Source organism: Manacus vitellinus, unplaced genomic scaffold (genome assembly GCF_001715985.3).
Source record: "Manacus vitellinus isolate BGI_N305 unplaced genomic scaffold, ASM171598v3 scaffold_76_pilon, whole genome shotgun sequence".
In the NCBI taxonomy this organism is placed as follows: domain Eukaryota; kingdom Metazoa; phylum Chordata; class Aves; order Passeriformes; family Pipridae; genus Manacus; species Manacus vitellinus.
The window spans coordinates 476,646-502,705 of NW_021940796.1; the positions used below are offsets into that span (position 1 = coordinate 476,646).

The 26,060-nt window shown below is 52.3% G+C and overlaps 1 protein-coding gene across 2 annotated transcripts in view; it reads left to right on the plus strand.

The window, feature by feature from the left end:
• The first annotated feature begins 74 nt into the window (after nt 1–74).
• The window catches only part of CLUH (clustered mitochondria homolog), a 28,016-nt gene continuing 2,030 nt past the window's right edge, over nt 75–26,060 (plus strand). The window contains exons 1-25 of one of the 2 annotated variants that reach the window (XM_018084809.2): nt 75–1,171; nt 6,056–6,252; nt 7,726–7,897; nt 8,058–8,201; nt 8,415–8,542; nt 9,158–9,312; nt 10,125–10,250; nt 11,632–11,779; nt 12,456–12,548; nt 12,785–13,479; nt 14,619–14,836; nt 15,439–15,543; nt 16,343–16,443; nt 17,812–17,964; nt 18,569–18,631; nt 19,318–19,562; nt 20,032–20,116; nt 20,701–20,854; nt 21,195–21,334; nt 21,438–21,518; nt 22,097–22,222; nt 22,703–22,824; nt 23,447–23,540; nt 24,328–24,462; nt 25,646–25,719. In XM_018084809.2, the coding sequence (XP_017940298.1) occupies nt 286–1,171; nt 6,056–6,252; nt 7,726–7,897; nt 8,058–8,201; nt 8,415–8,542; nt 9,158–9,312; nt 10,125–10,250; nt 11,632–11,779; nt 12,456–12,548; nt 12,785–13,479; nt 14,619–14,836; nt 15,439–15,543; nt 16,343–16,443; nt 17,812–17,964; nt 18,569–18,631; nt 19,318–19,562; nt 20,032–20,116; nt 20,701–20,854; nt 21,195–21,334; nt 21,438–21,518; nt 22,097–22,222; nt 22,703–22,824; nt 23,447–23,540; nt 24,328–24,462; nt 25,646–25,719 (4,640 nt within the window). In that variant the 5' untranslated portion in view covers nt 75–285. Of the gene's footprint in view, nt 1,172–2,822; nt 2,900–6,055; nt 6,253–7,725; nt 7,898–8,057; nt 8,202–8,414; nt 8,543–9,157; nt 9,313–10,124; nt 10,251–11,631; nt 11,780–12,455; nt 12,549–12,784; nt 13,480–14,618; nt 14,837–15,438; nt 15,544–16,342; nt 16,444–17,811; nt 17,965–18,568; nt 18,632–19,317; nt 19,563–20,031; nt 20,117–20,700; nt 20,855–21,194; nt 21,335–21,437; nt 21,519–22,096; nt 22,223–22,702; nt 22,825–23,446; nt 23,541–24,327; nt 24,463–25,645; nt 25,720–26,060 lie in introns of those variants that run through there. The other variant, XM_018084808.1, reaches the window with a different exon arrangement.

Genomic DNA, 26,060 nt, shown 5'->3' on the forward strand with positions numbered 1-26,060 from the left:
GGATGAAGGTCGCTGGGCAGCGCTTCGGGACAACTGCTGCGAGTCCAACATCCAATTCCACAAGCACGTGGGATCCTGTGCGGGGTTGGCTGCTGGTCCTCTGCATCCTGCTACCCAGGGACAAGTAGGAATCCTCTTTGGAGAAGCAACTGACTTTGTGAGAAGGCAGCAGAGGGCACGGGCTGCGCCTGGGTGTGTGCCTTGTGGGGACTTGACTTCAGTGTACGTGTGAAACACAGCTGACTGCTGTGATCTGGTGCTGCATGAGCCACGCTGCCACTGATCATGGGGAACGGCCTTTTTGCAAACTGCTGCAGGCAAGTCACCGATCTCCTCTTCCAGCCCCGTGGCTCTGACTCGCCGGACGAGAGGTCTCCCCTCTTGCCAAAGTCTCCCACAAGCTGTGCTGTCTGCCCAGAGATGCCAGAAGCTGCCCAGTGTGCTGGGCTATATCCAGACATCATCCCCAGTGAAGCAGTGACTGGAGACCTGCAGAAGGGCACTGAATACATCCAAGACCCATCCGAGACCGAGGACGAAGAAGGAACGGTGACAGTTTGTGACAGGAGGGGTTTGAGACCCGGTGTTGGCACTGCCGGCCTGCTCCAGTGGGCAGAGGCATCCCCCGAGGTGACTGTCCTTCCAGCCGACCTTGGGGCCGGGCCGGCAGGGCTGGTTGATCATGCTCAGTCGCTCGGGGCCTGCCAGAGCTGCGTGAAACTTGAGGCCAGCGGCTTAGCCCACAGATCCTGCCGCCGGGAGGAGCACGTGGCAGCAGCTGAGGGGGGGGACGCAGGCCCTGGAGCACATCCCGCCGGCCAGAGCCACAGTGAGGGACGAGCAGCCGTGCGTTCGGACACGGCCGTGCCGGGTCTGGACTCCAGGCTGAAGCACAGAGGTCCTGCTCCCTGCCGGGGGAGCCCTGGGACAGCGTCCTCTGCTCTGCCAGCAAGTGTGGGGGAAACCCCACGGGCCCAAAGCACAGTTGTGCTGCCTGTACCCCCTGGCAAGGTGTCACCTGAGGCTTGGGACACAAGTGCTGGTTTTGTAGTGACAGAGCCCACTGCCTGCCCTGGTGGCAGGTCAAGCTGTGATCCTGACTCGCAGGGACAGGTTCTGCCCTCAAACCAGCAGAAGAAGAAGAGGAGGAAAAAGAAGCTCCCTCTCCTAGGTGCTCAGCTGTCCCAGGGGCTCTGTCATGCTGTGTGGAGCCAAAACACTATATGCCCCTAATGGGGGTGGGTGGCTGCCTGTGCCTGTGAGATGGGGTAGCACAAAGAAGAGGGGAGGGAAGCAGAGGTGACATTTTAACTTCACGGCAGAAGGTGGAGGAGGAAGGTGGTGAGATATCCCACCTGGGTGTGTACCATGGAGGGACCTGTCTGTGCCTTGTCCGTGTGAGCAAAGCAAACATAAAAGCATTTTGCTTATCTTTTTAATTCTTAAGGCAAATCCCTCTTTTGTTTGTGCCTGCAAACATGGTCCTTGTGAAGGATGGGAGTGGATCTCTCTGGCCCAGCCTGCAGCAGCACAGATGGGAGTGTGGGACCAGCACTGGGGGACTTTGGCTCCCCTGAGCTGCATGTGGGTAGAGGAGTGGCCTGACCTGCAAGGATGGAGCAGCTCTGCAGCTGTGCTGAGGAGGGGGTGTTCCTTCTCCTCCTTCACCTGGTGCATCATTCCAGTGCTGTGGGGACAGCAGGCTCCAGCCAGTTGTTGCAGCGTGGGAGGGGAGCAGCCACCCACTTGACCACATCTGGCTCTCCTCCTTTCCCACTTTTCCACAAACTGGCACAGCACAGTTGGAGTCCAGTGTGGCACCAAGTGGTAACTCAGGCTTTTGTCCTTGCCAGGACTTCTAGGATATGAGAAACAGATTATTTTTTAAGTCTCAAGGTCAAATTTTGCGTATCATTTTATTTTTTGTTCGGGCCCTGGGCAGTGACTGAATTTTGGTCTCAAGTGCTGTCTTGTGGTGCACCCACTGGCATGAGGGGATGTGTAGTGTGATTGACCTGAGCTGGTGGCTTAGTTTGTGGTTTGGCTTTCCCTGTGCCCACTGGCATGCCGGTGGCAGGTGTTGAGGCTGCAGCTTCTTGGGAAACTGCAGAAACTGTGTCATGTTGCTTGGAATTTGAAATACCTTTGAGGAGGGGAAGGCAGAATTTGGCCCCTCAGAATGGCACTGGAGCTGGTAAGGAATGCATTCCAAAACTCAGTGCTGGAAAAGGTAGGGGTTTAATTTACGGGTTTGTGCCTCTGACAATCTCTGTGGTTACTAAATGTAGGGAAGGAAACTCCTCACCGACAGAGCAGTCTGTGCAGACCAGGCTAGCTCACAGAAGTGTAGTGTTGCTGACTTTTTGATCTGATAATCTTAGAAAAGGATTAGTGACTACCTTTGGTTTAGAAGATTTGCTTGAACAATAATTAGTTATTAACTAACACTTCCCAGGATCTGTGCTGTGAATGGCTGTGTGAAGCCAGCAACATTCAGGCTCAGGTGTGCACCTTCCATCAGGCCAGGATCCTGTCTGCTTGGGTTTGCCAGGTGCCCGCCACAGCTGCAGCCTGGCTGTAAACAGGAGGCAGGATTACAGCAGGGCCTGTCACCTTGGCGTGTGAACTCCTTGTCCAGGTGCAGAGATGAAACCTAATCCTCAGTCTGATCCTGTCTGCCAGGCGTGACCGCAGACGGGCGAGCGCGGGTCGATTCCCCGTGAGGTGGTGCCCGGTGCCTCCTGCCCGCTGTCCTGCCTCCTGCCCGCTGTCCTGCCTCCTGCTGCTGTCCTGGCGCTCCGTGTGTGAGGCTCATTCGTGCTCGCAGCAATGAGAACATCCTGTCACGGCTCAGCCACCAGCCAGCGCCAGCCAGAGCTCAGCAGCCTCCACTGCGCCCGTGGGTACAAACTGTGGGCTGAGAGGAGGAGGGGGGTCCTTGCTGGGACACTGGCACATCCCTTGGAATGACAGGGGATATCAGAGGTCACAGTCAAGACCACAGACCTGTGTCTCGAGGCCAGTGTATCTGGAGAGGGGATCTCCTTGCTCTGTCTCCAGCAGTGAGCAGGAGTGGCCGGGTTTGCCCCCGGAGCGGGTGGTTCCTCTTCCCCATGACTCAGACCCCTGTGAGCCGTCAGGGGTGCAGCACCCGGCAGTGAGAGCCAGCAGCCAAAGCCAGTTTGGGGCTCGAAGTGAGTGAGGAACAGGAGAGAGGTCTCTGCAGGTGTCTTTCAGGTGTCCCTGTTGCTCCTCCTGCTGTATCACGTAGGCTGAAATGCAGTGCCCCGAGATCTGCCTCCCTCTCGGCGCTGGTGCTGCGGAGGCTGTGGCACGGCAGCGCTGCAGTGGGTGGGAGGAGCAGTGACCCACTTTAAGGCAGGTGGGTGCAGCTCTGCTTCCCTTGGGGAGCACATGTGGTGAGTCAGCACCCAGGAGACAGCACGGCCTCCAGGCCAGCTTGTGCTTTGTTTAAACATACCCACTGTGAACAGACCCACTGGAAAGCCCTGGCTGGCTCACATCCAAGGGTTAACCTGCTGCACAGCAGGTCTTTCTCAGTCCAGGCTTAACTTTTGTTTCTAAACTTAAGACAGTACTGGCTGGAGCTGGATCCTCTGGCGTAAGGAGACATGAAGGTGTTGCCTATACATGTTTCTTGTCACAAAGTGCAGAGCTGTGCTGGCCCTGTCTTCACTTGAGTAGGGAAATAGGGATGGAAAGGCCAAATATCTTGTATTTCTGCAGTCAATAAACAATCTTCTGGTTTCTGAAACACTTGGTAGTTTGGGGATCTGACACCACTGAACAGTGAAAAGCACAAGCATGGTCCTGGCTGGTGACCTTCTCTTGCTGCATGCAGAATTCTCTGTCTCACTTTGCTTTGCCACTGAAGGAATTTGTTGTGCTCCACACCAGCATATGCATGGTTGTAATGCCAGCCTTCCTCTTAGCCACATTCTGCCTCCCCTTCCTGGCTGCCACAGCAGGGGCAGAAGTTCAGTGGTCCTGCCCTGCTTGGGTGGGCAGGGGCTGGGCCAGTCTGGCTCGGGTGCCTGGTGGGTCACCCTCTCTGCAGTACTGGTAGCCCCAGGTGCAGCATTTCTGTCATGGCTTTTCTGTGCTCTATCCAGGTCCCCACGTGTTGAGGCAGTCCAGGAGCATGGCTGTGCTGGCTGTAGGGTGTGACAAGGGGCTCTCCCCAGCCCTCTGGGCATAGTGTGGTTTTTCTGAAACCACATCTCTTGAGGCACTCGTGTGTGGAGCTTTTCTTCCTCCTTTCTAGCATGACTGCAGCTTGCTGGAGCCAGAGCCAGGCCTCTTGTTTGGCTCGCCCTTGGCTTCATCTGTCAAAGAAATGAGCAGCTTGTGCTGGGGACATACGCATGGTGACAGGGAACATGAGCAGCAGCTGCCAAGCTGCTGAAGGCAGCAGAGGCTGCCTGAGGTAGCTCTGCTACCTGCTGCCTTTTGGAAAGGATGTGCTCTCATTGCATTTCTTGCCCTTTCACCATGTCCTAATTCAGCCCTGACAGTTGTCACTGAGGGTTTTCTGCAGTCTGAAGTGGGGGTGTGACCCTCTGGGGACACTCCAGCAGGGCCTGTTGCTGCAGCCTCGTGTTGTGTTCCAGGGGTGCACAGGGGGCTGTGGCATTTCCATTCCTGTTCTGGGTCATGGTGAAGGCTGGATGACTTCTCTGGGCTGCAGGAGCACTTGGGGCTGATGGGGAAGAACTGTCTGTGACACCTGTAGGTGTCAAGCCACAGTGCCAGTCTGAGGTGAGGGAGGCTGAGCTGCCATCTCCCCTGGAGATGGGTGCCTTGCTGGGAGGTGAGGAGGAGGAGGAGAGGGACCTGCCAGATGGAGCTGGCTGGGGGGCTGCAGCCTCGGGGCGTTAGCCTGGCTTGGAGCTGCCCTGACCCTGTGCAGCCTTTCAGAAAGGCTGTTTCTGCTGCCTGGAAAAGACCTCCCCCTGCTCCATCTGTGCTGCCTGCAAGTGGGTGTCTGGGAGCACCAAGCTGGAATGGCCATGTGTAACCTTGGGGGTCCAGCTGAGTGTGCCAGGACAGCCCTGCTGGGAACACACCATGAAGGGCACAATGCCTGCTCCCCTCCACTGAGGGCCGGTGTGGTGCCCTGGAGCACCAGGGGCACTCTGCCCTATCCCAAAGTTGCTGTCAGTGGCTCTTTCCACTCTTCCAGCTTCTCCTGGCAGCACCTAGGTCCTCTTCAGTGTGGTCCCCAGCCTGGTTCACAGGGTGTAGGCAGCTCTAGGAGACTGGCAGCCTCCTAGATCTTATCAGCTCTATGACACTCTCCACCTTATTGGAAAGGAAAACAAACCATTGCAGAGCGGTGAGGTAGGTGCAGAGAGCTCCCCAGCCCTGTGATGCATCCACCTAAGCGGGCACTTTAAATGTCGTCACCTTTTTCTTGAATAAAATTGCTTAGACAAAGCCTCACCCTGGCACCATGGGATCTCTGTGAAGTATTCTGGCAATGCAGAGAGCAGCCAGATGCGGGCAGGGGTGTGGGAGCTGTTTGTGTGGTGGTGGAGTAACCAGGCTCCCACGTGAGGTGCAGCAGAGTGGTGCCACTGCAGCTCCTGCCTCCCTCTCCCTGCCAAGTCCCAGCAGGGCTGTGGGGAGCTGTTTAACATGTTGGTGCACAGGTTACAGCTGCCTCCGGGCCGCAAAGCACCACACGCCCATTTCTTTTAATTAAGAGGCTTCTTAAGACAGCTCAGTGTGGTGTACACTGACCCATCCTTCCTGCCCTCCTTCCCTCCTCTCTTCACACAGTTTGTGGAAGATGCAAACCCCACAGGCAAGTGAGAGCACGTTAATTATGCTGTGAGGGGAAGGGAGGGAAGGGCCTGGCACACCTCTGTCTAGTAAACAGCAAGTGCAGAATAAAACCCTTCCTGCCTTTTAACCCCTGGTTTGCTCGGGCTGGCCAGAGGACAGTGGTGGTGTCCAAGCCAGTCTCTGCAGCCACTCAGAGAGGACTGTCCCTTAGCTCAGACCTTGTCTAAATCCCTCTCTTCTCATCCAGAGCACCCATCTGGTGTGGCACTGATGAATGGCAGCGGCCTGCACGAGAGCCTCAAGGGCGAGAAGGATGCCAGGCAGAATGGCCACGAGGAGGCTGACCCGGGAGAAGATGGGAATGACCAGGAGGTCATCGTCATCCAGGACACGGGATTTACTGTCAAGATCTGTGCACCAGGGATAGAGCCCTTTTCCCTGCAGGTACCTGCCCTTGCTAGCTGGGAAGGGGAAGGAGGCAGTGGGAAGCATTTCAGCCAGGCAGGCAGGGAAGGGGGTGGAGGACTGTGCTCAGGAAGGCCCCTGGTAGCCCCCACAGTCTGGCAGTACCTTCAGGCTGCTCACAGCTCCCTGACCTGAGGGGACTAAGTGGGAAAGAAGGCAGCAAAGAATGGAGGGTGCAGGAGAGAGGCTGCCTGGCCAGTGCCTTTGAGAGAAAAAGGAAGGAAGAGATGATGTGAGCAAGAGGCTGTCTGGCCCAGGCCTGCCTGGACATTGCAAGGACAGGGAGGTGTTTTGTTCTGGATCCCAGGTGTGGAGCAAGGGGAGGAGAGGTCGCTGAGGTGGAGCTCCTTGTCCATTGCAGAGGGGCTTGGATGTGGAGCTGAGCACAGGGAAAATGACCTTCCTACTTCTGGGCTTTTCTAAAGAAGGGTTGTGAAAACATGATTTCTGGGCCTGGCTCTCAGGAAGGGAAAATCCCTTTCTTGCTCAGCAGTTTTGGCATGATGCTGCTTTGGGGCAGCCTGGGTTTGGTGCAGTGGCAGGTGGTAGCACAGCTCAGAGAGCTCAAGCACTGGCCTGAAGACCAAGGGAACAATGCAATCTCCACTTTGTTCTGCACAGAGAGCTCTGCCTGTGTCATGTGGACAGTGGCACGTGCTGCCAGATCAGGATGGTCTCTGACATGCCTGGCTGATAGTCCCATTTAGCTTGATACCTCACCAAAAACTATTTGAGTGAAATATCTCTTGGGAAGAGGCATCTGGAATCTAAACCAAGTGGGAAGTCTTATCTCCCCAAGACCTGCAGAGGTTGCAGTGAAATCCCATCCCCCATGGAAGTAGCTGTGTCTCAGCCTGGCTTTTTTTCTCCTTTAAATCCCCTTGGCTATTAGTTTTAATAGGCTAATAATAGCAGGCTGCCTTTTTTACAGCAACTTATGTAAACTACCCTGAGTCTTCTGAGCTTGTGAGCAGTGTTAGGGTGCTGGAACAAAGCAAGGAGGTGGGAGAGCAGCCCCGGTGCACCAGCCTGAGCAGTGTGTGGAGGTGTGGCACTGGCACAGACACACCACACCTCCCGTGGGCACCGCGGCCGATGGAGAGGAGGAAAGGGCGTGTTTGCCACGTGCATCATTCAAGACCTCACCACAAATGTACAGTGTGAAGGGATAAGGGAAGAACCCCCAGTTTCCCGCACCACCTTCTGTTTTTGCACTGCCCTCTGTCACCTCTGTCCCATGTCTAGTGCTTGTGGGATGGAGCTGGGGTGGCTGACCCTGCCAGAGGTGGCAGGGCCCTCCCAGCAGGGGCAGAAGTGACTTCTGGAAGGGAGGTAGAGTCTGCTTTTCTGAGCTTGGACAGGTCAAGAGTTGTTTGATTCTGCAGTAGAGGGACAAAGTTTGGCAAGAGCATGTGTGAGGTTAAAAAATAACAGGGTTCTTCCCTTCTTAAGGTTTCTCCTCAAGAGATGGTGCAAGAGATCCACCAAGTTTTGATGGACCGGGAGGATACCTGCCATCGGACTTGCTTCTCCCTGCAGCTGGACGGCAATGTCCTCGATAACTTTGCTGAGCTGAAAACTATTGAAGGACTGCAGGAGGGCTCGCTGCTGAAAGTGGTGGAAGGCAAGTTCCTTCAGACTTGTGAGGGAATGAATGAGGGGTTTCATAGGGAGTGGTTTTGGCCACCCAGCAGCCCTTTCCCGTGGTTGTGTTTTGAGACCTGTGTGCCGAAGGATTAAGCAAATGTGTAATTCCAGTTTTTTCCTCACTTTTTGCTCGTCAGAGCCATACACAGTGCGAGAAGCCAGGATACACGTGCGTCACATTCGGGACCTTCTGAAGAGTCTTGACCCATCAGATGCTTTCAATGGTGTGGACTGTAACTCACTGTCCTTCCTGAGTGTCTTCACTGAAGGAGACCTGGGAGGTATGGGGCAAAAAAAACTTCTCTGGTGTGGTCTGGGCTTTCATTCCCTGACTCCTTGCTTAGTTAAACACACAGTGAGTGACAGTCACTGTCCCATGTCATTCGGGAGTGCAGAGGAACACTCGGAGCACTTCTGCATCCCTCCTTGAATGATGACTGGAGGAGGGAATGCTGCACTTTCCAGAACTGACTTTCTGTCTCTGTCCATTCCAGACAGTGGAAAACGGAAGAAGAAAGGTACTGAAATGGAACAAATTGACTGCACCCCTCCTGAACATATCCTGCCAGGTAGCAAAGAGAGGCCCCTGTGTGCCCTTCAGCCCCAGAACAGAGACTGGAAGGTAGAGTTCTCCTGTGTCATTGAAACAGCTGTTGGCACATTCCTCGCAGCAAACTGGTGGTTAGGGATTGAAAGCTGAGCTGAAGTGGACTTTGGGATTTGCTCTGCTTCGTGCTTAACAAATGCTGGGATAGCACTGCTTAGCTAAAAGAATAAAGTCCAGGAGCTGGTGTGGACACCTTGGACATGGAGTCTGGACAAATGTGCAGTGTGGAAGAGCCAGGCTTGCTGGGAGGGGTGGCAGGGAAGGTAGAATTCTCTGTAAAGTCCTGGAGGCAGGATCTGCAGATCACCACAGATTGCCCTTAGCTTTCCCATGCCCTCCCACTTGGATTCCAGTTTAGAAGCTGCCATTTGAAAACCAGTACAGCAAGAAATCCATGCCCTGTGCAGCCCAGAGGCCCAGGGTGTCTGTTTTCACCCGTGTCTTGCGGTGTGAAAGGCAAACTGGTGGACTGCAGAGGGCTCAGGAAGGCTGTGCTCTGGAGACCAGGTGGGTTTGTAAGCTCCCTTTCTGGAATCAAGCAGGTAAAAGGGATCTGTCTTGTACATTGAATGACTCGAACTCAAATTAATTCCCGCTGACAGGAGTCGCTTCTGTTGTGTTCTTCTGTAGCCTTTGCAGTGCCTAAAGGTATTGACAATGAGTGGCTGGAACCCTCCGCCCGGTAACCGCAAGATGCACGGGGACCTCATGTACTTGTACGTCATCACGGTGGAGGATCGGCACGTCAGCATCACTGCGTCCACCCGGGGGTTCTACTTGAATCAGTGAGTAACTGAGATTCTTCCTGTCCTGCCCTGCAGCAGCCAGCTGGAAAAGAACCCACAAACAAACAGTTGCTGCCTCTTTTTTTTTTTTTTTTTTTGGCGGGAAGCAGCCTATTTTAATTTGCTGCTCACATGGGTTTGTGGGAGTTGCTGTACTGGATTGGGCTGTTCAGTTATGCCTGGTACCACTTCTCCTCAGTGGCTAAGTGCCTGGTGCTTTAGGGAAAGTTTAAACATCCCATAATGTCATCAACTAATTAGAGCATTTTGAGTCGGGAGGAAATTCCTTCCCGACCATTGCAACTATCTCATTTTGCCCTAAAGCAAAAGCACAGCCTGTCATAACTCCCTGAGCTGGGCACAAATTTGACTAGAAATTATTATTTTTTTAATGATGACTGTGAGAGACTGTTGTGGCTGTGCCTGTTGGAGTGGCTGTGCTGAGGGGGGTTCTCGGTTAAGCAAAGGCTCTTTTGGTGTGTTTGAGAAGCTCTGTGAAATCAGTCCTTCCCAGCTATAAAAACAGAAGCCTCTCTTGAGCTTGAGGGTGGCTGAAGACAGTCTAAATTAAATAACCCATCAGGGCCAGGTACAGGGTTACTGGCTGTGTCTCACGTGGGGAGACTGGAGAGGGCCCTTGCAGCCCACCTACCCGTGTGTGCCCCGTGGTCTCCTTCTTGCAGGCAAGGGCACATGGGGCAGCCTTTTATACTGTGCATGTATGGAGAGCTCTTGGTCAGGTTCCACATTTCAGGGTATGGGAACTATCAGGTATGACAGTGGCTTGTGACTGTTTCTTTTTTTTCTTGCAGGTCTACTGCATACAGCTTCAATCCCAAACCTGCAAACCCCAGCTTTCTCAGTCATTCCTTGGTGGAACTACTTAACCAGATCAGCCCTACCTTCAAAAAAAACTTCTCTGCCCTGCAGAAGAAACGGTAGCAGTGCTTTTTCTTCTCTAGTTCCTTGAGCAGTCTGGTGTGAAGTTGGGGAGGCTCAGCTGTGTGGCTGGTCCTGGGGAGCTGGATGCCACTGGTGCAGCAGGATTTGCAGTGCCTGCTGCTCTGAGCTCACGGAGTGGTGGGTGGTTGGGACACATGACTGTAAGCTGCAAGGACCACAGAGCACCTGACCGAGTGTCATGGCAGCACCTGAGGTAGCTGCTTTCCCTCACTTGAAACACGAGCTGTCGGAGCTGATGGGCCTGTCTGTGGTGTTCAGCCCAGAGTCCCCATCCGTGGACACTGGATGTTCCTCTCTGCTGTAGCTCTCCAGTGACTCTTGCTTCCAGCATGTTGATTTACTATTTCAGTTCTGCCTGAAGCAAAGGGTGGGGGTATGACAGCATTCTGTTGCCATGGGAATATCACTTGTGGGGCTTATCTGGAATTCAGGTGCTCGGTCCCTGCTGGGAAACTGAACACACAGGACAATTTGCACAGTGGGAGAGCGAGCCTGGAGTGACTGCAGTGTTCATACAATGGACACGGGGTGCATTGACCAGCTCCTGAGGTGTGGGTCTCCTCCCCAAGGCTCTGTTGGCCACATGCCCTGTGGGAGGTGGGGGGCTTGGTGGCTGCCCAGTTACCCAGGCAGCAGAGTGTTAGTGTGGAGCACGGCCATGGGCTGCAGCAGCACTGGTAACCTGATCAGTAGGTACTTCTTCTCTGGTCCAAAAAAGAGACTGAAGCATAAATATCAGTGAAAGTAACTCATGAGGGCTTTGTGTAGGCTTATGGTAGAAAGAGAATGGTTATTTTAAACATGCCTGTGCATGTTAATTTTCTCTTGATTTCCTCTAGCTCCTATAATAATAAACCAACAATAAGGCATTGTTTGATTCTCCCGTCCTTGCTGCAGGGACCATTTGTTCTGCTCCAGGACAGTGGGTCCTGTGCAAAAGCCTGTCATTCTTCAGAGTCACTTAATGAACTGCCTCAGCTCAGCAGGGTGTGGATTGACAGGCACATTGTGTGGCTCTGGGAGCTCTGCTCCTGCTTCATTAAGGAGATGGAAGTGACACCAGACGAGGGCTGAAATTAGCAGTGGCCTCCAGCCACCACTGCCACTATCTGGCCATTTAAAAATGATTATACTGTATTGCTTCTTGGGCCAGAAGTAACTACAGATGAGCCCCCAGCCCCTGCTGAGAGCAGGCAGATTACACAAGAGGCCTTTCGGCAACGCTTCAGTTTCCACTGTGGGCTGCTGTTACACCGTGACCCGTTTGGACTAGTGTGAAAGCACAGGGAAAATTCTCTTAGAATAGAAAGAAATCTTTCTTTGAAAAATGTCTAATTGTTTTCCCTCCCAAACTAGGGTTCAGAGACACCCTTTTGAGAGGATAGCCACTCCTTTCCAAGTGTACAGCTGGACGGCTCCACAAGCAGAGCATGCCATGGACTGTGTCCGGGCCGAGGATGCCTACACTTCTAGACTGGGCTATGAGGAGCACATACCTGGGCAGGTATTGGTCTTGCTTTACCTGACAATGCTGGCAAGAGTTTTGCTGCCAGCTGTGCTGGGAACCAGTTAGCTTTCAACAAGTAACCTCTGGTATTTGTGGAATGGTCTTGCTCATCAAGGGGAAACTTATTCACAGGGCCCTTGACTATAGGGGCTGTGCTGCTCAGGCTGCAGCTCCTTGAGCATGGAAGGGTCTGAGAGGAGCAACTTCGTCTTGGGTGTTTATAAATTGCCCGTCCCTGCTCCGATGGGGGTCACTGCACAGGAGGCAGAGCACTCCTCCCTGCCAGCCAGGCGTGGAACGCTCTTGTGTCTCTGAGAGACTATTCCAAATGCTCCAGTTGCAGCTTTGTATCACAAAATGGTGCAGGGCTGCCTGTGGCAGGTGTGTGCCTGTAGTGTGAGCACAGTGCTGGTGACAGTGGCACGTGCTGCTCCTTCAGTGGTACTGCCCTGCATTAGCTGGGCCGATGAAAGGTCTGTCCTAGACTGCTGTTGAATAAAGTGCACTGTGGTGTGTTCGTTCCTGCTGCTAATTCCCTTCCTCTGAGCTCCACTGCAGCCTGAATTCTTGCCCCTTTCTCTCCCAAAATGCCTCGTGAAGCGAGAATGCTGCCTTGCCAGCCCCTTCCCACACAATGCATTGCTTCCCCAAAGGCTTTTCTTCCCTTTTTCAGACCAGAGACTGGAACGAGGAGCTGCAGACCACACGGGAGCTGCCACGCAAGAACCTGCCTGAGAGGCTGCTGAGAGAACGAGCTATTTTCAAGGTAACTTTGGGATGTGCAGACAGCTCCTCACACATCCCCATCTCTCCTGCCTGTGTGCTGGCTCCTGGGGCTTGTATCCAAGCCACTAACCAGGCTCAGAAGTAAAAGCCAGTGGACCTGCCTGCTTGCTGGAAGGCTATCAGGAGCAGAGGAGCAAAGGAAAAATTTGCAAGGATCTTTGAGAGCAGGGTGGTGGGAGCCCATCCTGATCCATCTTTCTCTCCACCTGCCTCCAGGTTCACAGTGACTTCACTGCAGCAGCAACACGAGGTGCTATGGCCGTCATCGATGGCAATGTCATGGCCATCAACCCTAGCGAGGAGACCAAGATGCAGATGTTCATCTGGAACAACATTTTCTTCAGCCTGGGCTTTGACGTCCGTGACCACTACAAGGACTTCGGAGGAGATGTGGCTGCTTACGTGGCTCCTACCAATGACCTCAATGGTGTGCGGACCTACAATGCTGTGGATGTGGAAGGGCTGTACACGCTGGGCACTGTCGTGGTGGATTACAGAGGGTACAGGGTGACAGCTCAGTCAATTATTCCGGGCATCTTGGAGCGGGAGCAGGAACAGAGTGTCATCTATGGGTCAATAGACTTTGGCAAGACAGTTGTCTCACACCCCAAGTACCTGGAGCTGCTGGAGAAGACCAGCAGGCCGCTGAAGATCCAGAAGCACAAAGTTCTCAACGACAAGAACGAGGAGGTGGAGCTGTGCTCCTCGGTGGAGTGCAAAGGCATTATTGGCAACGACGGGCGTCACTACATCCTGGACCTGCTCCGCACTTTCCCTCCAGATCTAAACTTCTTGCCTGTTGAAGGGGAGGAGATGCCAGAGGAATGTAAGAAAATGGGGTTCCCCAAGCAGCACAGACACAAGCTTTGCTGTCTCCGGCAAGAGCTTGTTGATGCCTTTGTAGAACACAGGTGAGCAGAGCTCCCCCTTCCTCCACCTGCCACTGGTCATGGTCCAAGTCAGGACCATGCTGCACTGTCCCGGGAACATCCCAGCAGAGCTCCCAGAAGTGGGCAGCTAATTGCCCCATTGCTTGGCCGTGCAAGTGCAATTCTAGAAACTTAATTAACGAGAGGTGAGAACAGTAGGGATTTGGACAGGGGTCCAGGGAACCAGGGTTTGTGTTTTAGTCTCCAGATCTATTTTTTTGGTCCCTCTCCAAACATTCAGTAGTTCTGCTTTCCCTGCAGGTATCCCGTGCACCTGACTGCTAGGGAATGGGAAGGATTTATACTTTTTGTAAGGCTCTCCAGATGGCCTGAATGTTACCTTTGTTTCCCAGAGGCTGAAAAAAATCCCGTGGGAAGTGCTGTAGGCACGTTTGTGGTGGGATGTGTGGGTTGCTCCATGCTGGCGAGGCAGTGGGAGCCTGGGGAGTGGGACACGTCGCAGTCACGTGGTGCAGCCCTGGGTTGCTGCCATGTCGATGCTCCTGCTCCTGATGGGAAGGGCTGTGGGTGCTCTGCTGTCACAGGTGACCAGAGCCTGTGCTCTGCCTGCCGGGAAGATGAGCCCTCCCTCTGCTGGCAGAGGGTGTCCACTGAGTGTCCACTGAGCAGCTGGTTCCGCATCCAGTGCCTGCCCCAGCTCTGCCCTGTGCCCGCAGGCCAGCTCTGCTGGTCCCAGGACAGCCTCCAGACCAGCAGCCTGCAGGACTGTGGCTGTAGGGCGCTGTTGCTGCTCCGTGGCTGGCAGAGCCTGGACCTCTCTCTGCTGAGCTCTCCTGGCCAAACTGCTGCTGGTTTGTGTGTGACTGGTCCCGTGCATCTGGCAGTGAGTCTTCCTGAGCTGGCTGCGAGTGCTGCCTATGGACACAGCAAGATCAACTTCCCATTCGGGTGGGGAATGAAGAGCCAGTTTTGTGCTTCTTCTGATAATGTGCATTCCTTAGATTTTTGGAAAGCTGATGGGAAGAGGGTGTATACTCTGCATTTCCACAGGAAAACTGTGTGGTCTGTAATGCTAACTTGGTGAGGTTTTTCCCTGCAGAGCAGTGGTGATCCTCGGGGATTCTTCTGCTGAGCTGAATTTCCCTTTCCCTTTGCTGCAGGTATCTCTTATTTATGAAGCTGGCTGCACTGCAGCTGATGCAGCAGAAAGCCAACAAGCAGGAGAGCTCAGGTGCACTGGAAAACGGTGCCTCTCCAGAGAACGGTGCCGCAAACAGCGAGAGGTCTGAGTCAGAGGACGGCAAAATAGACGATAACGTGACGGGACTCGATCAGGTGAAGGAGCTCGCTGAGACCATCGCGTCTGACGAAGGAACAGGTATTTCATCCTCAGCACCAGCTCAGCCCAGGCCTCCTGCCCTGGCTGGTGAGCTGTCACTGGTGGGAGCAGTGCCAGGCGGGGGGTGGTTGGGGTGATTGATGATTGTTAAACAGGACAAGCACTGGCTGCCTGTCAGTGGTGCCTCAACTCTTTGTTAGATCTGCTCACACCCTGATGGATGACTGGCCCCGGGGGGCTGGGTGAGTGAACCCAGCAAGCCCATCAGCCCCTCAGCTCTGCCCCAGAGAAAAAGCCTGGCCAGGCTGGCCTGTGGGGCTGCAGGAGAGTGCTGGGCCACGCAGGAGGCAAGCAGCAGATGGGCACCTTTGGGAACCCCAAGCTTGGAGTTCTGAGTGTCTGTGCTTGGAGGTGGAGAGGTCCATGGGGTTTTTTTGGGTTATTTTACATGCTCTTGTTCAGACTTTGCAGCCATTCTTCTTTCCAAATACCTTACAATTGATTGTTTTTACAATGGATTTCTGCAGAATGGACCATCATTGCTGTTTATAGTAGCAAAACTTTTAATCTTATCTTTATAGCTAGGTTTGTAATTTCTGAACTCCACACTCATTTGTAGTCTGTTTTTCTCCCTGCTCCAGTGGATCCCAAAAGCAGAGAAGTGATTCGGAATGCTTGCAAGGCTGTGGGCTCCATTAGTGACACGTCGTTTGACATCCGGTTTAACCCAGATATTTTCTCACCAGGTATGTGTACCCAGAGCTGGGTCCAGCCCTCCTTCAGAGGGACACTGTGTCCCGCCAGCTGCAGACAAAAATTGTGTTCTGTAGCCAAGAATATTGCTGGCTTTTGGCTCGCTGGGCACGGTGCAGGGCTCTCTGTGAAGCACAAAGAGAAGAGAGAGCAGTGTAATGGATTGCAGTGCTGGAGCTGCCAAGTGCAGGCAGTGAGTGTCTCCCACCACTGCGCTCGGGGGAGGGCTGCAGCTTGTTGCCAAGAATCTTCCTGTGATTCTCCAGCATCCCAGCTGCTAGACCACTTGAAGAGAAGCAGAGGCAGGGAAAAAAATTAAATTTGATCCCAATGTAGTAGTTTACACAAAAAAACAGTTGCAGTTGAACAACTGATGTTGGGCCCTCAGTGAAGGGCAGGGTTTGTTTTAGTAGCATTTTGGTTAGCAGGCAAAATTGTGCCCTTTCACAATTGGGCAAAGTGGCTTTCCACAGCTAGGAGCATATTTTTGATTTGGAAATAGAGAAAAGATTCCAGAGTGTTTCTGGGGGTGAATATCAGGGCAGTGGGCAGGCACACTGCAGGGGAATGGTCATACTGCTGAGCTCAGACAACCCAGCTGCTACCACTGCACAGCAGCCACTGCTCTTCCCCTCAGAACATGTAGAGTTTGAGATGAGTTTTTGAAGCATCTTTAATTCCAGGGAGACAGAATTACTTTAACTTTCTACCTGCTCTTCCTATACACTTTATGTAGAGGATTTGTTTCTGTGAGTTGCTGTGGTTGATGTTTTTTCTCTTTTCCTCCCCCAGGTGTTCGTTTCCCTGAGTCAAGCAAAGAGGAGGTGCAGGATCAGAAGCAGCTGCTGAAGGATGCTGCTGCATTCCTGCTGTCATGCCAGATCCCAGGCTTGGTAAGGAACTGAGGGCCAGCAGTGATGTGCCCTCTGAAAGCTCAGCCTGAGCCTGACTGCTCTGAGCAGTGACACTGGTGACCTCTGGGACAGCAGTGGGGGAGCACAGAGAGCAGTGCAAGCGTCTCGTGCAAGGCATGAGGAGTTTCTGTTTCTCATCTTACATCATGGCACAATTTTCCCACCTCAATTAAACAAATAATTTTTGGCACCGGTATTTAACAGCTATTGCTAAGAGTTTGGGACAATAGAGACCATGTAAGCCATCCTCCCTAGCCCTGGGCATCCTGCACAACTTATTGTTTTACTGACCCTGGTTGTGACTCAATCGGTGACTAATAATTTGAAGTGAACTGGGAAATTGTTCTCACTAATAGCTGTCATAAAAACTCCCTCTGTAAGTCTTAAGCATTTTGGATATCACCTGTGAACCTGGCCAGATAAGAAATCCCAGTTTCTCCCTTCTGCAGACACTCACCAAATTGACAGCTAACGTGCCTGTTGGAGCAGGCACTGGAACTGGGAGGGGAGAGCTCATGAGCTCCAGTCTAAGAGGTCCAGGAGTTATTGGTCTTGTGTAGGAAAGGGTTTTCCTTGTTGGAATGTTTCTTCTGAACTCTAAATTCACTAGTTTTGTAGACAGCATAACCTTTAGAATTGCCTATTCAATCTTTAAATAAAAAAGAGGGTGAGAGAATTAGAAAAAGGCTTGGTGATTGTTGATTACAAGGTAGTTGATATTCCAGTATATAAACTCAAAACACTGCACAGGCCTGTGTGAGGGGAGGTTGCAGACCAGCTGTTGTAGCAGGTAGTCCTCTGCGTATCAGAGAGGAACTGGTGTTACTCCATGATGTGAATTAAATGACTGTTTATCAGCACTGCAACACAGCTGAAAATGTAAGTGCCTTATCAGCTGTGTGTGCACAGCTCCACGTACTCATTTAATTGGAAAAGTTTTTACTTTGGTGACTGTGAGGCCCTAAAAAAGGGTCAGCCTGCTAGTTCCACAAGTAGGAGTTGTTTTGCCTCTGCCTGTCGTGAGTGTGTAGTGCTGTTCCTTCCCCACCAAGACAGAAGAGTAAAACTGGCCCCAGTGGCAAGGAGCTTGCCCAGACTGAGCTGGCTGCTGTGAGTGTCCACTGCCCACACTCCATGGTGGTCTCTGGTGTTACAGCACTCTACCCACCCAAAGAGCCTTGCTTGGGATCAGTGTCAGCCTTTGGGGCGACCCAGGCAATGAGGTGTGTGCAGTGACACTGTGGAACCCCAGTCCCGCTCCCTGGTTTGCTTTCTAAATTCTTTTTAAATTGAAATTCTTTCCTTCACGTTTGCCCTCAGCAACCAAAGTCTGTACCTACCCTGCAGGTCAAGGACTGCCTGGATCACACGGTGCTCCCGATGGACGGGGCGACCTTGGCTGAGGCCATGCACCAGAGGGGCATCAACATGCGTTACCTGGGCAAGGTGATCAACTTCATCACCAAGACCCCCGGCCGTGCACAGCTGGATCACATCTTTGTAAGCATCAGGCTTAGCATCGGGCTCGGCTCAAACCACCTCTGGTGGTGTTTGCCCTGAGGAGATTCCCACTTGGCCAGTTGTTTTCACTGTGTAAAAATAAACAGCTTCAAAAACAGGGGAGGAGGGAGAAGAACCCGTAAGTGGTGGATGGGGAGTTTTGTTTCCAAATCCTTAATGGCTTTCATAATGTTAGGGAGTATAAGGCTCCTTTGGGGTAGAGAAGTGCTTCAGGGATTCCCAAGAGTAATAGTGGCTAACAGCTGGATTTTAAGCCATGCATTTTTTCAAGCCTCTAAGATCCATCCAGGCTTTGGATCAAACTGTGAAGTGTGAGCATGGCTGCCTGGGAACAGGTGAGGGCTGGGCCAGTGCAGCCCCTGGAAGCACTGCTGGAGCTGTGCTGCACTGGTGGCTTGTGGGCACAGAGGTGCCAGGGGCTCCTCGCTGGCTCCAGGAGGGCTGTCAAATGCCAAACACTTCTGTGCTGCAGGGAGAGTAGTGTGTCTCCTGCAGATCTTGATAAAAGGCCATTTCAAAAGGCCAGTGTGTTTTTTCATGTTCTTGCCAACTGACTTGGTCTGTTCTTTATTCCTTTGGGTAGAAAATTGGAATCAGTGAATTGATCACTCGATCAGCCAAACACATCTTCAAGACGTACCTCCAGGTATGACCTGCAGTCTGACCTCTTGCCTCCTGTGTCCTCTCTAATTACTTTTTTCCACAAACAGAGCTGTTTGGGGCTCTCCTCTCATTAGGCAGTTCCTGGGGGTTGCGTGGCAACGGGAGGTACAAGCTCATTAGTGCTGAAATAGGTACAGGCCTGTGTCCAAGAGAAAACAAGTTCTCACTTGAAGGAAGCTTTCCCAGAGAGTAATCATTCATGCTTTTCCTCCCCAGATCCTCACTCATTATGTTGGAGGCTTTTAAAAGTGAAATCACAGCTTGTTTTCCTAGTAATACCTTTCCCTCTTAAACAGTGTTGCTTTTGCCCTTCTAAGAAGCCTTTTTACTTGGCTGAGCACTACATATCTTGTCCTTGTACCTGTCCACACACAGCACAGCAATGCCCCTGGCTCGGTTCCAGTGCCAAATCTTCTTTACACTCTCTGCTCCTTCTGTCCCAGGTAGCAGTCCAAAATGGAACTACACATTTGTGTGTGTAGGCACATAGTTACTCTTACATCTACGTAATTCTGTCTGTGCTAGTTCCACTTGCAAATATTGCCTCACTCTCCCTCTCCTGGAAGATGTGCCTGTTTCTGGTAGGACTGGGTGTGTGTGAGGCTCAGGGTCAGAGCAGTGCCTGTGATGGCAGGTGTCCCCATGACTGACTCTGGTGTCTCACTGTAGGGTGTGGAGCTGTCGGGTTTATCCGCTGCCATCAGCCACTTCCTCAATTGCTTTCTGAGCTCCTTCCCAAATCCCATTGCCCATCTTCCAGCTGATGAGCTGGTCTCCAAGAAAAAGAATAAGAAAAGGAAAAACAGGAACCTTGGAAATGCTGATAACACTGCATGGGCCAGCATGACCCCTCAGGAGCTATGGAAGAATATTTGTTCAGAAGCAAAGAACTACTTTGATTTCAGTCTTGAATGGTAAGCAGTGACCCTGGCTTGTGCCTGGACTCACCTGTAGCTCTTGTTGTTCTCCCTTTCTGACTTGTTTTCTATTTGAATAAAATATGTACTCTTGAGAGACTTTTATGGGTTTTTAATGGAAAGAAATTGGGCAAAAAGCAGGAGGGGCAAGTGTAAGTGAAATTTGGAATGAGATGAAATCTATGACACAAAGGCAGCTGGGAAAAACAGCTCACTCCTCACAAAGAGCTGAAGGCATTCAGCCCAAATGCTGCAGTGAGCATTGAGGAGAACATGGGGGAGATTTCAGTAAAAGCACTGCTGTGCTCTGTAGGCTTTCAGAGACCATGGGCAAGCTCTGCAGTGTTAGTCATTGGTTTCAGTTAGCACCTGGCTGTAGAGGGACCTGTGCCTCAGGTACCCATGGTGGAGGGATGTACTTGAGCAGAAACACCCAAAAGCTGAAGCTTGTATGTGCTTTCTGCAGTGAGAACGCTGACCAAGCAGCTGAAGTGTATAATCTACAGAAAATCACCCTGCTCCGTGAAATCTCCCTCAAAACTGGAGTCCAGGTAAGATCCACATCCCCCCTCCTTCCCATCATGTTCTGTAATGAGGAACACGAAGAGTGACTGTGCTTGCAGGCACAGTGTGAGCCCCGAAAGGTCTTTCTGGTGTTCATGGTAGAATACATGTCCCAGCCCTGGGAAAGAGATTTCTAATCCAGCTCCCTCTTAGGGTAAGGTTGCTGGCATCTCCCTTGGAAGAACTGCTGCAGCTTGCTCTGGCTGGCTCAGCTTCAGTTCATGCACACACAGGTTCCACGTATCCCCAGAGAGAAGCAGCTCTTTGGCTGAGCAGAGCAGGACTTTGGGGCCTTGCTTGGAGAACAAGGGTTTCCCTCCCCATAGCACTGTTTTTTCACTGCTCTGGGGGGGAACAGCGGGATGGAGCTCTCCTGTCAGGGCTCCAGCACTGGTGCTGCGGTGCCATTTTGCCCTGCACACACGGTGGTCACACTGCACCTTTGAGAGCTCTGCCCCAGGTCGTGGTGCAGATGTGTTGCCTGTGAATCCACATGCAGAACTGCCTTCTTTTCTTGCCAAGTACCTATGGAAGTGGTGACGGTGCCCTCCCCTCTTTTTGCTTGCTCCAGATCCTGCTGAAGGAGTACAACTTCGACAACAGGCACAAGCCCACCTTCACAGAAGAGGATATTCTCAACATCTTCCCCGTAGTGAAACACGTAAACCCCAAAGCCTCCGATGCTTTCCACTTCTTCCAGAGCGGGCAAGCAAAGGTTCAGCAAGGTACACACAGACCCCATGTGTCTCTTCCTCTCAGGGCAGCCACTGATAATGGGGGGGAGCAGGATGTGTGAGGCATGGCCACCAGTACACCCCTGCCCACCCCAGTTTGGTAGGGAATCCTGGTCTCCAAGACCATCTGGAAGGTTCTTGCTGTAAAGCCCCCAGCAGTGAGCAAGGATAGGTCAGGGCAGTGATCTCCTTCCCCCAGGTTCTGGTCCTTGCACAGGCAGTGACCTATGGCTGTGTATCCCACTGCTGGTCTCACTTCATGGGCAGCAGGTCTCCAGCAGTGTTAGGGGTTGTTTAACATACATATCTATGTGGATACACCTTCTTTCAGGTTTCTTAAAGGAGGGCTGTGAGCTCATCAACGAAGCCTTAAACCTGTTCAACAATGTGTATGGTGCTATGCATGTAGAAATCTGTGCCTGCCTGAGGCTGCTAGCTCGGCTCAACTATATCATGGGAGATTACTCAGAGGTAAGCAGGGGCTCCAAGAGTCTCCTTAGTCCTCTCATTCCTTCCCTATGCTCGCTCAAGCTCATGGCACAGTGTGACCTGCTCTGGGTTCTCTTCTGTTCAGGCCTTAAGCAATCAGCAGAAAGCGGTGCTAATGAGCGAGAGGGTCCTGGGCATCGAACACCCCAACACCATTCAAGAATACGTGAGTATGGGGAGCTGGGGGAGCAGCAGGACCTCAGGGGGCTGGCTGCAGACTGTGAGCCTCGTGTCTGCAGCTGGAAAACAGAGGCAGTTCTCCTCCCTTCTGCAGTGTTCTTCCCAGAATCCTCCACTTCCATCATCTCTTAGGATCCTGCAGACTGAATAGCTGAGTGTGTGCGCTATAAACATCCTGTATGCTCAGTAATTGTCCTGCTGAACCTGGGGTTTAGTGTTTGTCTGCTGAATGTTTATTTAGATTCATTAATTCTGCTGGCTTTGGCCCTGGGCTTATGTCAAAAAAACGAGAAAGAATCCCCCCAAAAGCACAGTCAGAATATCACATACATACAGGTCAGGTTGGAAATATTCCACAAGGGGTGTTAAGAGAAATTGAAATAAAACACTCAATAGATAGCTTCCTCAGTGCTTGTGACACCTCAGTGGGGCTGTGGGTCAGCCAGCAGACTTGGAGTTTTTGAACTGGCTGAAGTCTGTTTATTCATGTGCAGCTGAGGAAAGGAGTGGAAAGGAGACATTAGTTTCCTTGACATTAATGCTGGGTCCCTTCTCTTGTCCTAGATGCACCTGGCTCTGTACTGCTTTGCAAACAGCCAACTCTCAACAGCACTGAACCTGCTGTACCGTGCACGCTACCTCATGCTGTTGGTATTTGGGGAGGATCACCCAGAAATGGCACTCTTGGATGTAAGTAATCTGTTAATAGTCTTCAGGTTCCTAATCTCTAAGAAACCTCTTGGCCTTTAAGATGCCCACATGATGGCTTTTCAAAGCAAACATTCAGGCAGTGCTGGTTCCATCAGATGAAGGAAAAAATGGAATTTGGCCCTTTAGCTGGAAGGGTCAACTTCTGTTGCTGGAGCTCTGCACTGGGATACTGCAGATGGGGGTTTCAGCACCTGTAATCCTCGGGAAAATTCCTTAATTTAATATGTTCTTGTTGCCCTGGCATAAACTGGGGGGTTCCTTACCTCCCTTGTGCCTGGCTTGCTTGGGTGGAGTTCCCATGGGGATGGATGGTCCCTGTCATGTGTTACTGCTGTAGGGACATTGCTGGGGGCTGCAGCACTTCTTGCAGTGACATACCTGGGTGGTCCTGCCGTTCCCAGAGCAGGAACTGTAGTGTGAATGTGCCTTTCCCAATGCCTGCTTGGCTTCTCTGCACAGAACAACATTGGCCTGGTGCTCCACGGGGTCATGGAATATGACCTGTCCCTCCGCTTCCTGGAGAACGCACTGGCCATCAGCTCCAAGTATCACGGCTCCAAGTCTTTGAAGGTTGCACTAAGGTGAGGCAGGGTGGGGTGCTGGGCTGGGTCACTGCTGTCAGAGTGAGCACAGTCACTGAGTGCACACATGGGAGGGTCTGAGCCTGTAAATTGGAGATTCAGTCTCATCCCAGAGCCAAGGCCATGGTGCAGCATCCAAGTCTGTAGTTTCGAAAGATGGAGATCCCTTGTTCTTAAGGTTAATTGTGGCATCTGCTGTGATACTGCTTGCCCCAAAATCTGTCGAGATGACCCTGGTCCTTGAGGACTCCCAGTAGAAAAACATATGTGAGTAGTGAAGGTTGGAAAGCCAGGCTAAGGGAATTACATCAGGAGCCAGGGACACTACAATAAATGCTAGTGTTTAATTGTTCCAGCCCTCGGGGAGGGATCTTTTGAGAAGCACTTAATGTGCTTTTGTCCTTTGCCACAAAGCCCTGTATTTGAATAAAAATCCTGCAGTGGCACCTTGAGGATCTGCTCCCAGTGCCCACTGCTGCAGTGCTGGATGCCCTGTCCCTGGGTGCAGAACTGGCTCACTGTCAGTTTAGCCCAAACACGGTGATGTTACAGTCATGCTTGCTGCAGCACAGAAATGTTTCTCCTTCATGGAAGTGCCTTTCAACCCTTTTCCTTCCCTCAGCCACCACTTGGTTGCCCGAGTGTATGAGAGCAAGGCGGAATTCCGGTCGGCTCTGCAGCACGAGAAGGAAGGCTACACCATCTACAAGAACCAGGTGATGAGTGGCCACGCCGTGCACTTGAGTCCTGTCACTGCAGGGCCAGAATTGAGCAGTTCCACTGAAAACCAATTCCCAGCTGGGCCTCAGGGAGGCCTTTCCCTGGCATCTGCTCAGAGTTGTTTGTAGGAATCCTTGTAGGGCGGGGGCAGAACTGCTGCCCTGTGCAGTAACTGCCTGCTGCTATGCCAGGAGTCTTTGCCCAGCTTCTACAAGTGTGTCTGTGCTGTACCTGTCATAGGACAGACACTTCTGTCATGGCACAGCCTCACACTCTGGTGGCGCTTGGAAAGAACTGGCCTGTTCTTCTCATGTTTTGCACCACCAGTCTTTTAAAATACCAGCTCCAAACTGGTTTGGTGGTGGAGCTGTCTCACGGGCAGAGCCTGCTCCCACTCACAGCCCAGCTGCTGCTCAGCGAAACTGCCGCCCAGCCCAGGGCTGTCTGAGCATGTCTTTGGCTGCACGAGGTGACTCAGCGCTGCTCAGCTGGCTGAAGGCACAGCCTGCTGTGGGGAATGCTGGAATACTGCTCCTGGAAGCACAGCTCTGTGCCGGGAATGCTGCTTACCCAGCAAACGTGCTCCCACTTGATGGAAATCTGGAATGGTGATAATAAGGCTCCCAGAACTGTTTGGTTGAATTTTGAATGTCAAGACAGGTGAAATCCTGTTCCGCTGAGTTCCTGTAGGGATGCTGAGCTGGCAGCGCCCAGGAATGTGCCCTGGGAAGGGTCCTGCTCTCATTTATGATGTTGAACTCTTTTTTCCCTCTTTCCCGTCAGCTTGGTGAACACCATGAAAAGACCAAAGAGAGCTCCGAGTACTTGAAATACCTGACGCAGCAAGCGGTCGCTCTGCAGCGCACAATGAACGAGATCTACAAGAACGGCTCCAACGCCAACATCATGCCACTGAAGGTAACCTGGGAGCAGTGGGCAGTGGGCCGTGCCAGCAGGGGTTTGTGTCCAGCTGCTCCTGAGTGACAGGGAGCGTCAGGAGGGTGCAGTGGCTGTGCCAGGTCAGATCCTCCCTGGGCAGGAGGCCCCTGCCAGGGCAGCAGCTCGCACACAGTGCGGTATCAGCGGTGTGGACGGAGCATCTGTCCCCTCTGAGAGCGCGTTCCTGAGCTCGGGCTCCTTCTCCTGAGCTCGGGCAGTGAGATGCAGGTGATGCCATCACAGGGTGCCCCAGGAAGTGGTGGGGATGCAGGGATCTGGGGCGAGAGCCTGGCACAGCTCCACACCACCCTGCCCCGCTGCTGACTCACTGCCTGGGGGCAGGTTGCTCAATGCAGAAGAACTTCAGTTTCCTCATGTTAAGAAATGCTGTCATCCTTCACCGGGTGCTTTGTTCTCCTTCCAGGGATGTTGTGGCTGGGGAGGCTGGGCAGGGAGCGTGGGGGTGGAGGGGCTGTGGGGGCTGCCTTGCCTTACATGGAGCTGGAGTGACTGGCCCTCTTGGGGGAAATCCAGCTGCTCCTACCTGCCTGTGCAGCTGGCAGAGCACCCCAGCCCTGGAATACGTGCTGACCTGTGCAATGGGCGCTCTCCCTGCCAGGCTGTACTCCAGCAGGTTGGGAAAGAAGGTTCCAGCTACAGAGCCTCCCTCCCGCCCGAAGGGCAGAGTGGGACAGTGCTCTGTGGGTAGGTTTTCTTCTCCCTGTAGAGAACTGAACAGACTTGAGGGGTTCATGGCAGTGAAGGGAGCACAAGGACCTCGAATTGAGTAAAGAGTCAAGTCCAGGGAATGGGGGCCAGCAAAGAGGCTCAAACCCATAAAAACAGCACTAATGGTTTTACCCTTGTTACAGTACCTGAGGGAGGGTAGAAAACCCAGCACACTTTGGAAGTGGCACTGTATTTAACTGAAGTCATGCAGGGTTCAGCAGGAGGCTCCTGCAGGGACTGGTGGGGAGCTCTAGATCCTGCTATTCAGCTTACTGATGTAAAGAGGTAGATAATACAAATGATGCCACTTTGCAGCTATTCGGGTGTCATATGAGCCTGAGGTTCTTCTCAGCTGTTGGTAAATGCTGTCTGGACTTGCTCAGAGTCCTTTCTGGATTCTGACTCCTAAAACTTCTTTTCTCTTGTGGTGTAGTTCACAGCTCCCAGTATGGCCAGTGTCCTGGAGCAGCTCAACATTATCAATGGAATTCTCTTCATTCCACTAAGGTACAGCGATTCTTCTGGGTTGTGCTGTTAGAAATCAAGTCTTTTTTTGTATTGTCTTTGTTCATGAGAGAGCAGAAACCAGCTTCACAGGATTTATTCTAGCCAAGATCACAATGCAGGCCCTGATTAGCATCATCAAAACACTATAAATAGCAGGACTCTTAGATTATTTTTGTTTAATTATTATAAATTGTCTCATAGACTTCTAGTTAAAAATTTGATTGGGGTGGTGGTGGAAATAGATGACCTGAGCTGAGACTGTGTTGTTCTAAGGCTGTAAATAATCACTGATGGTAAAAATGTAGCAGCAGGAGACTGCCTGGCCATGAACCCCCTGCTCT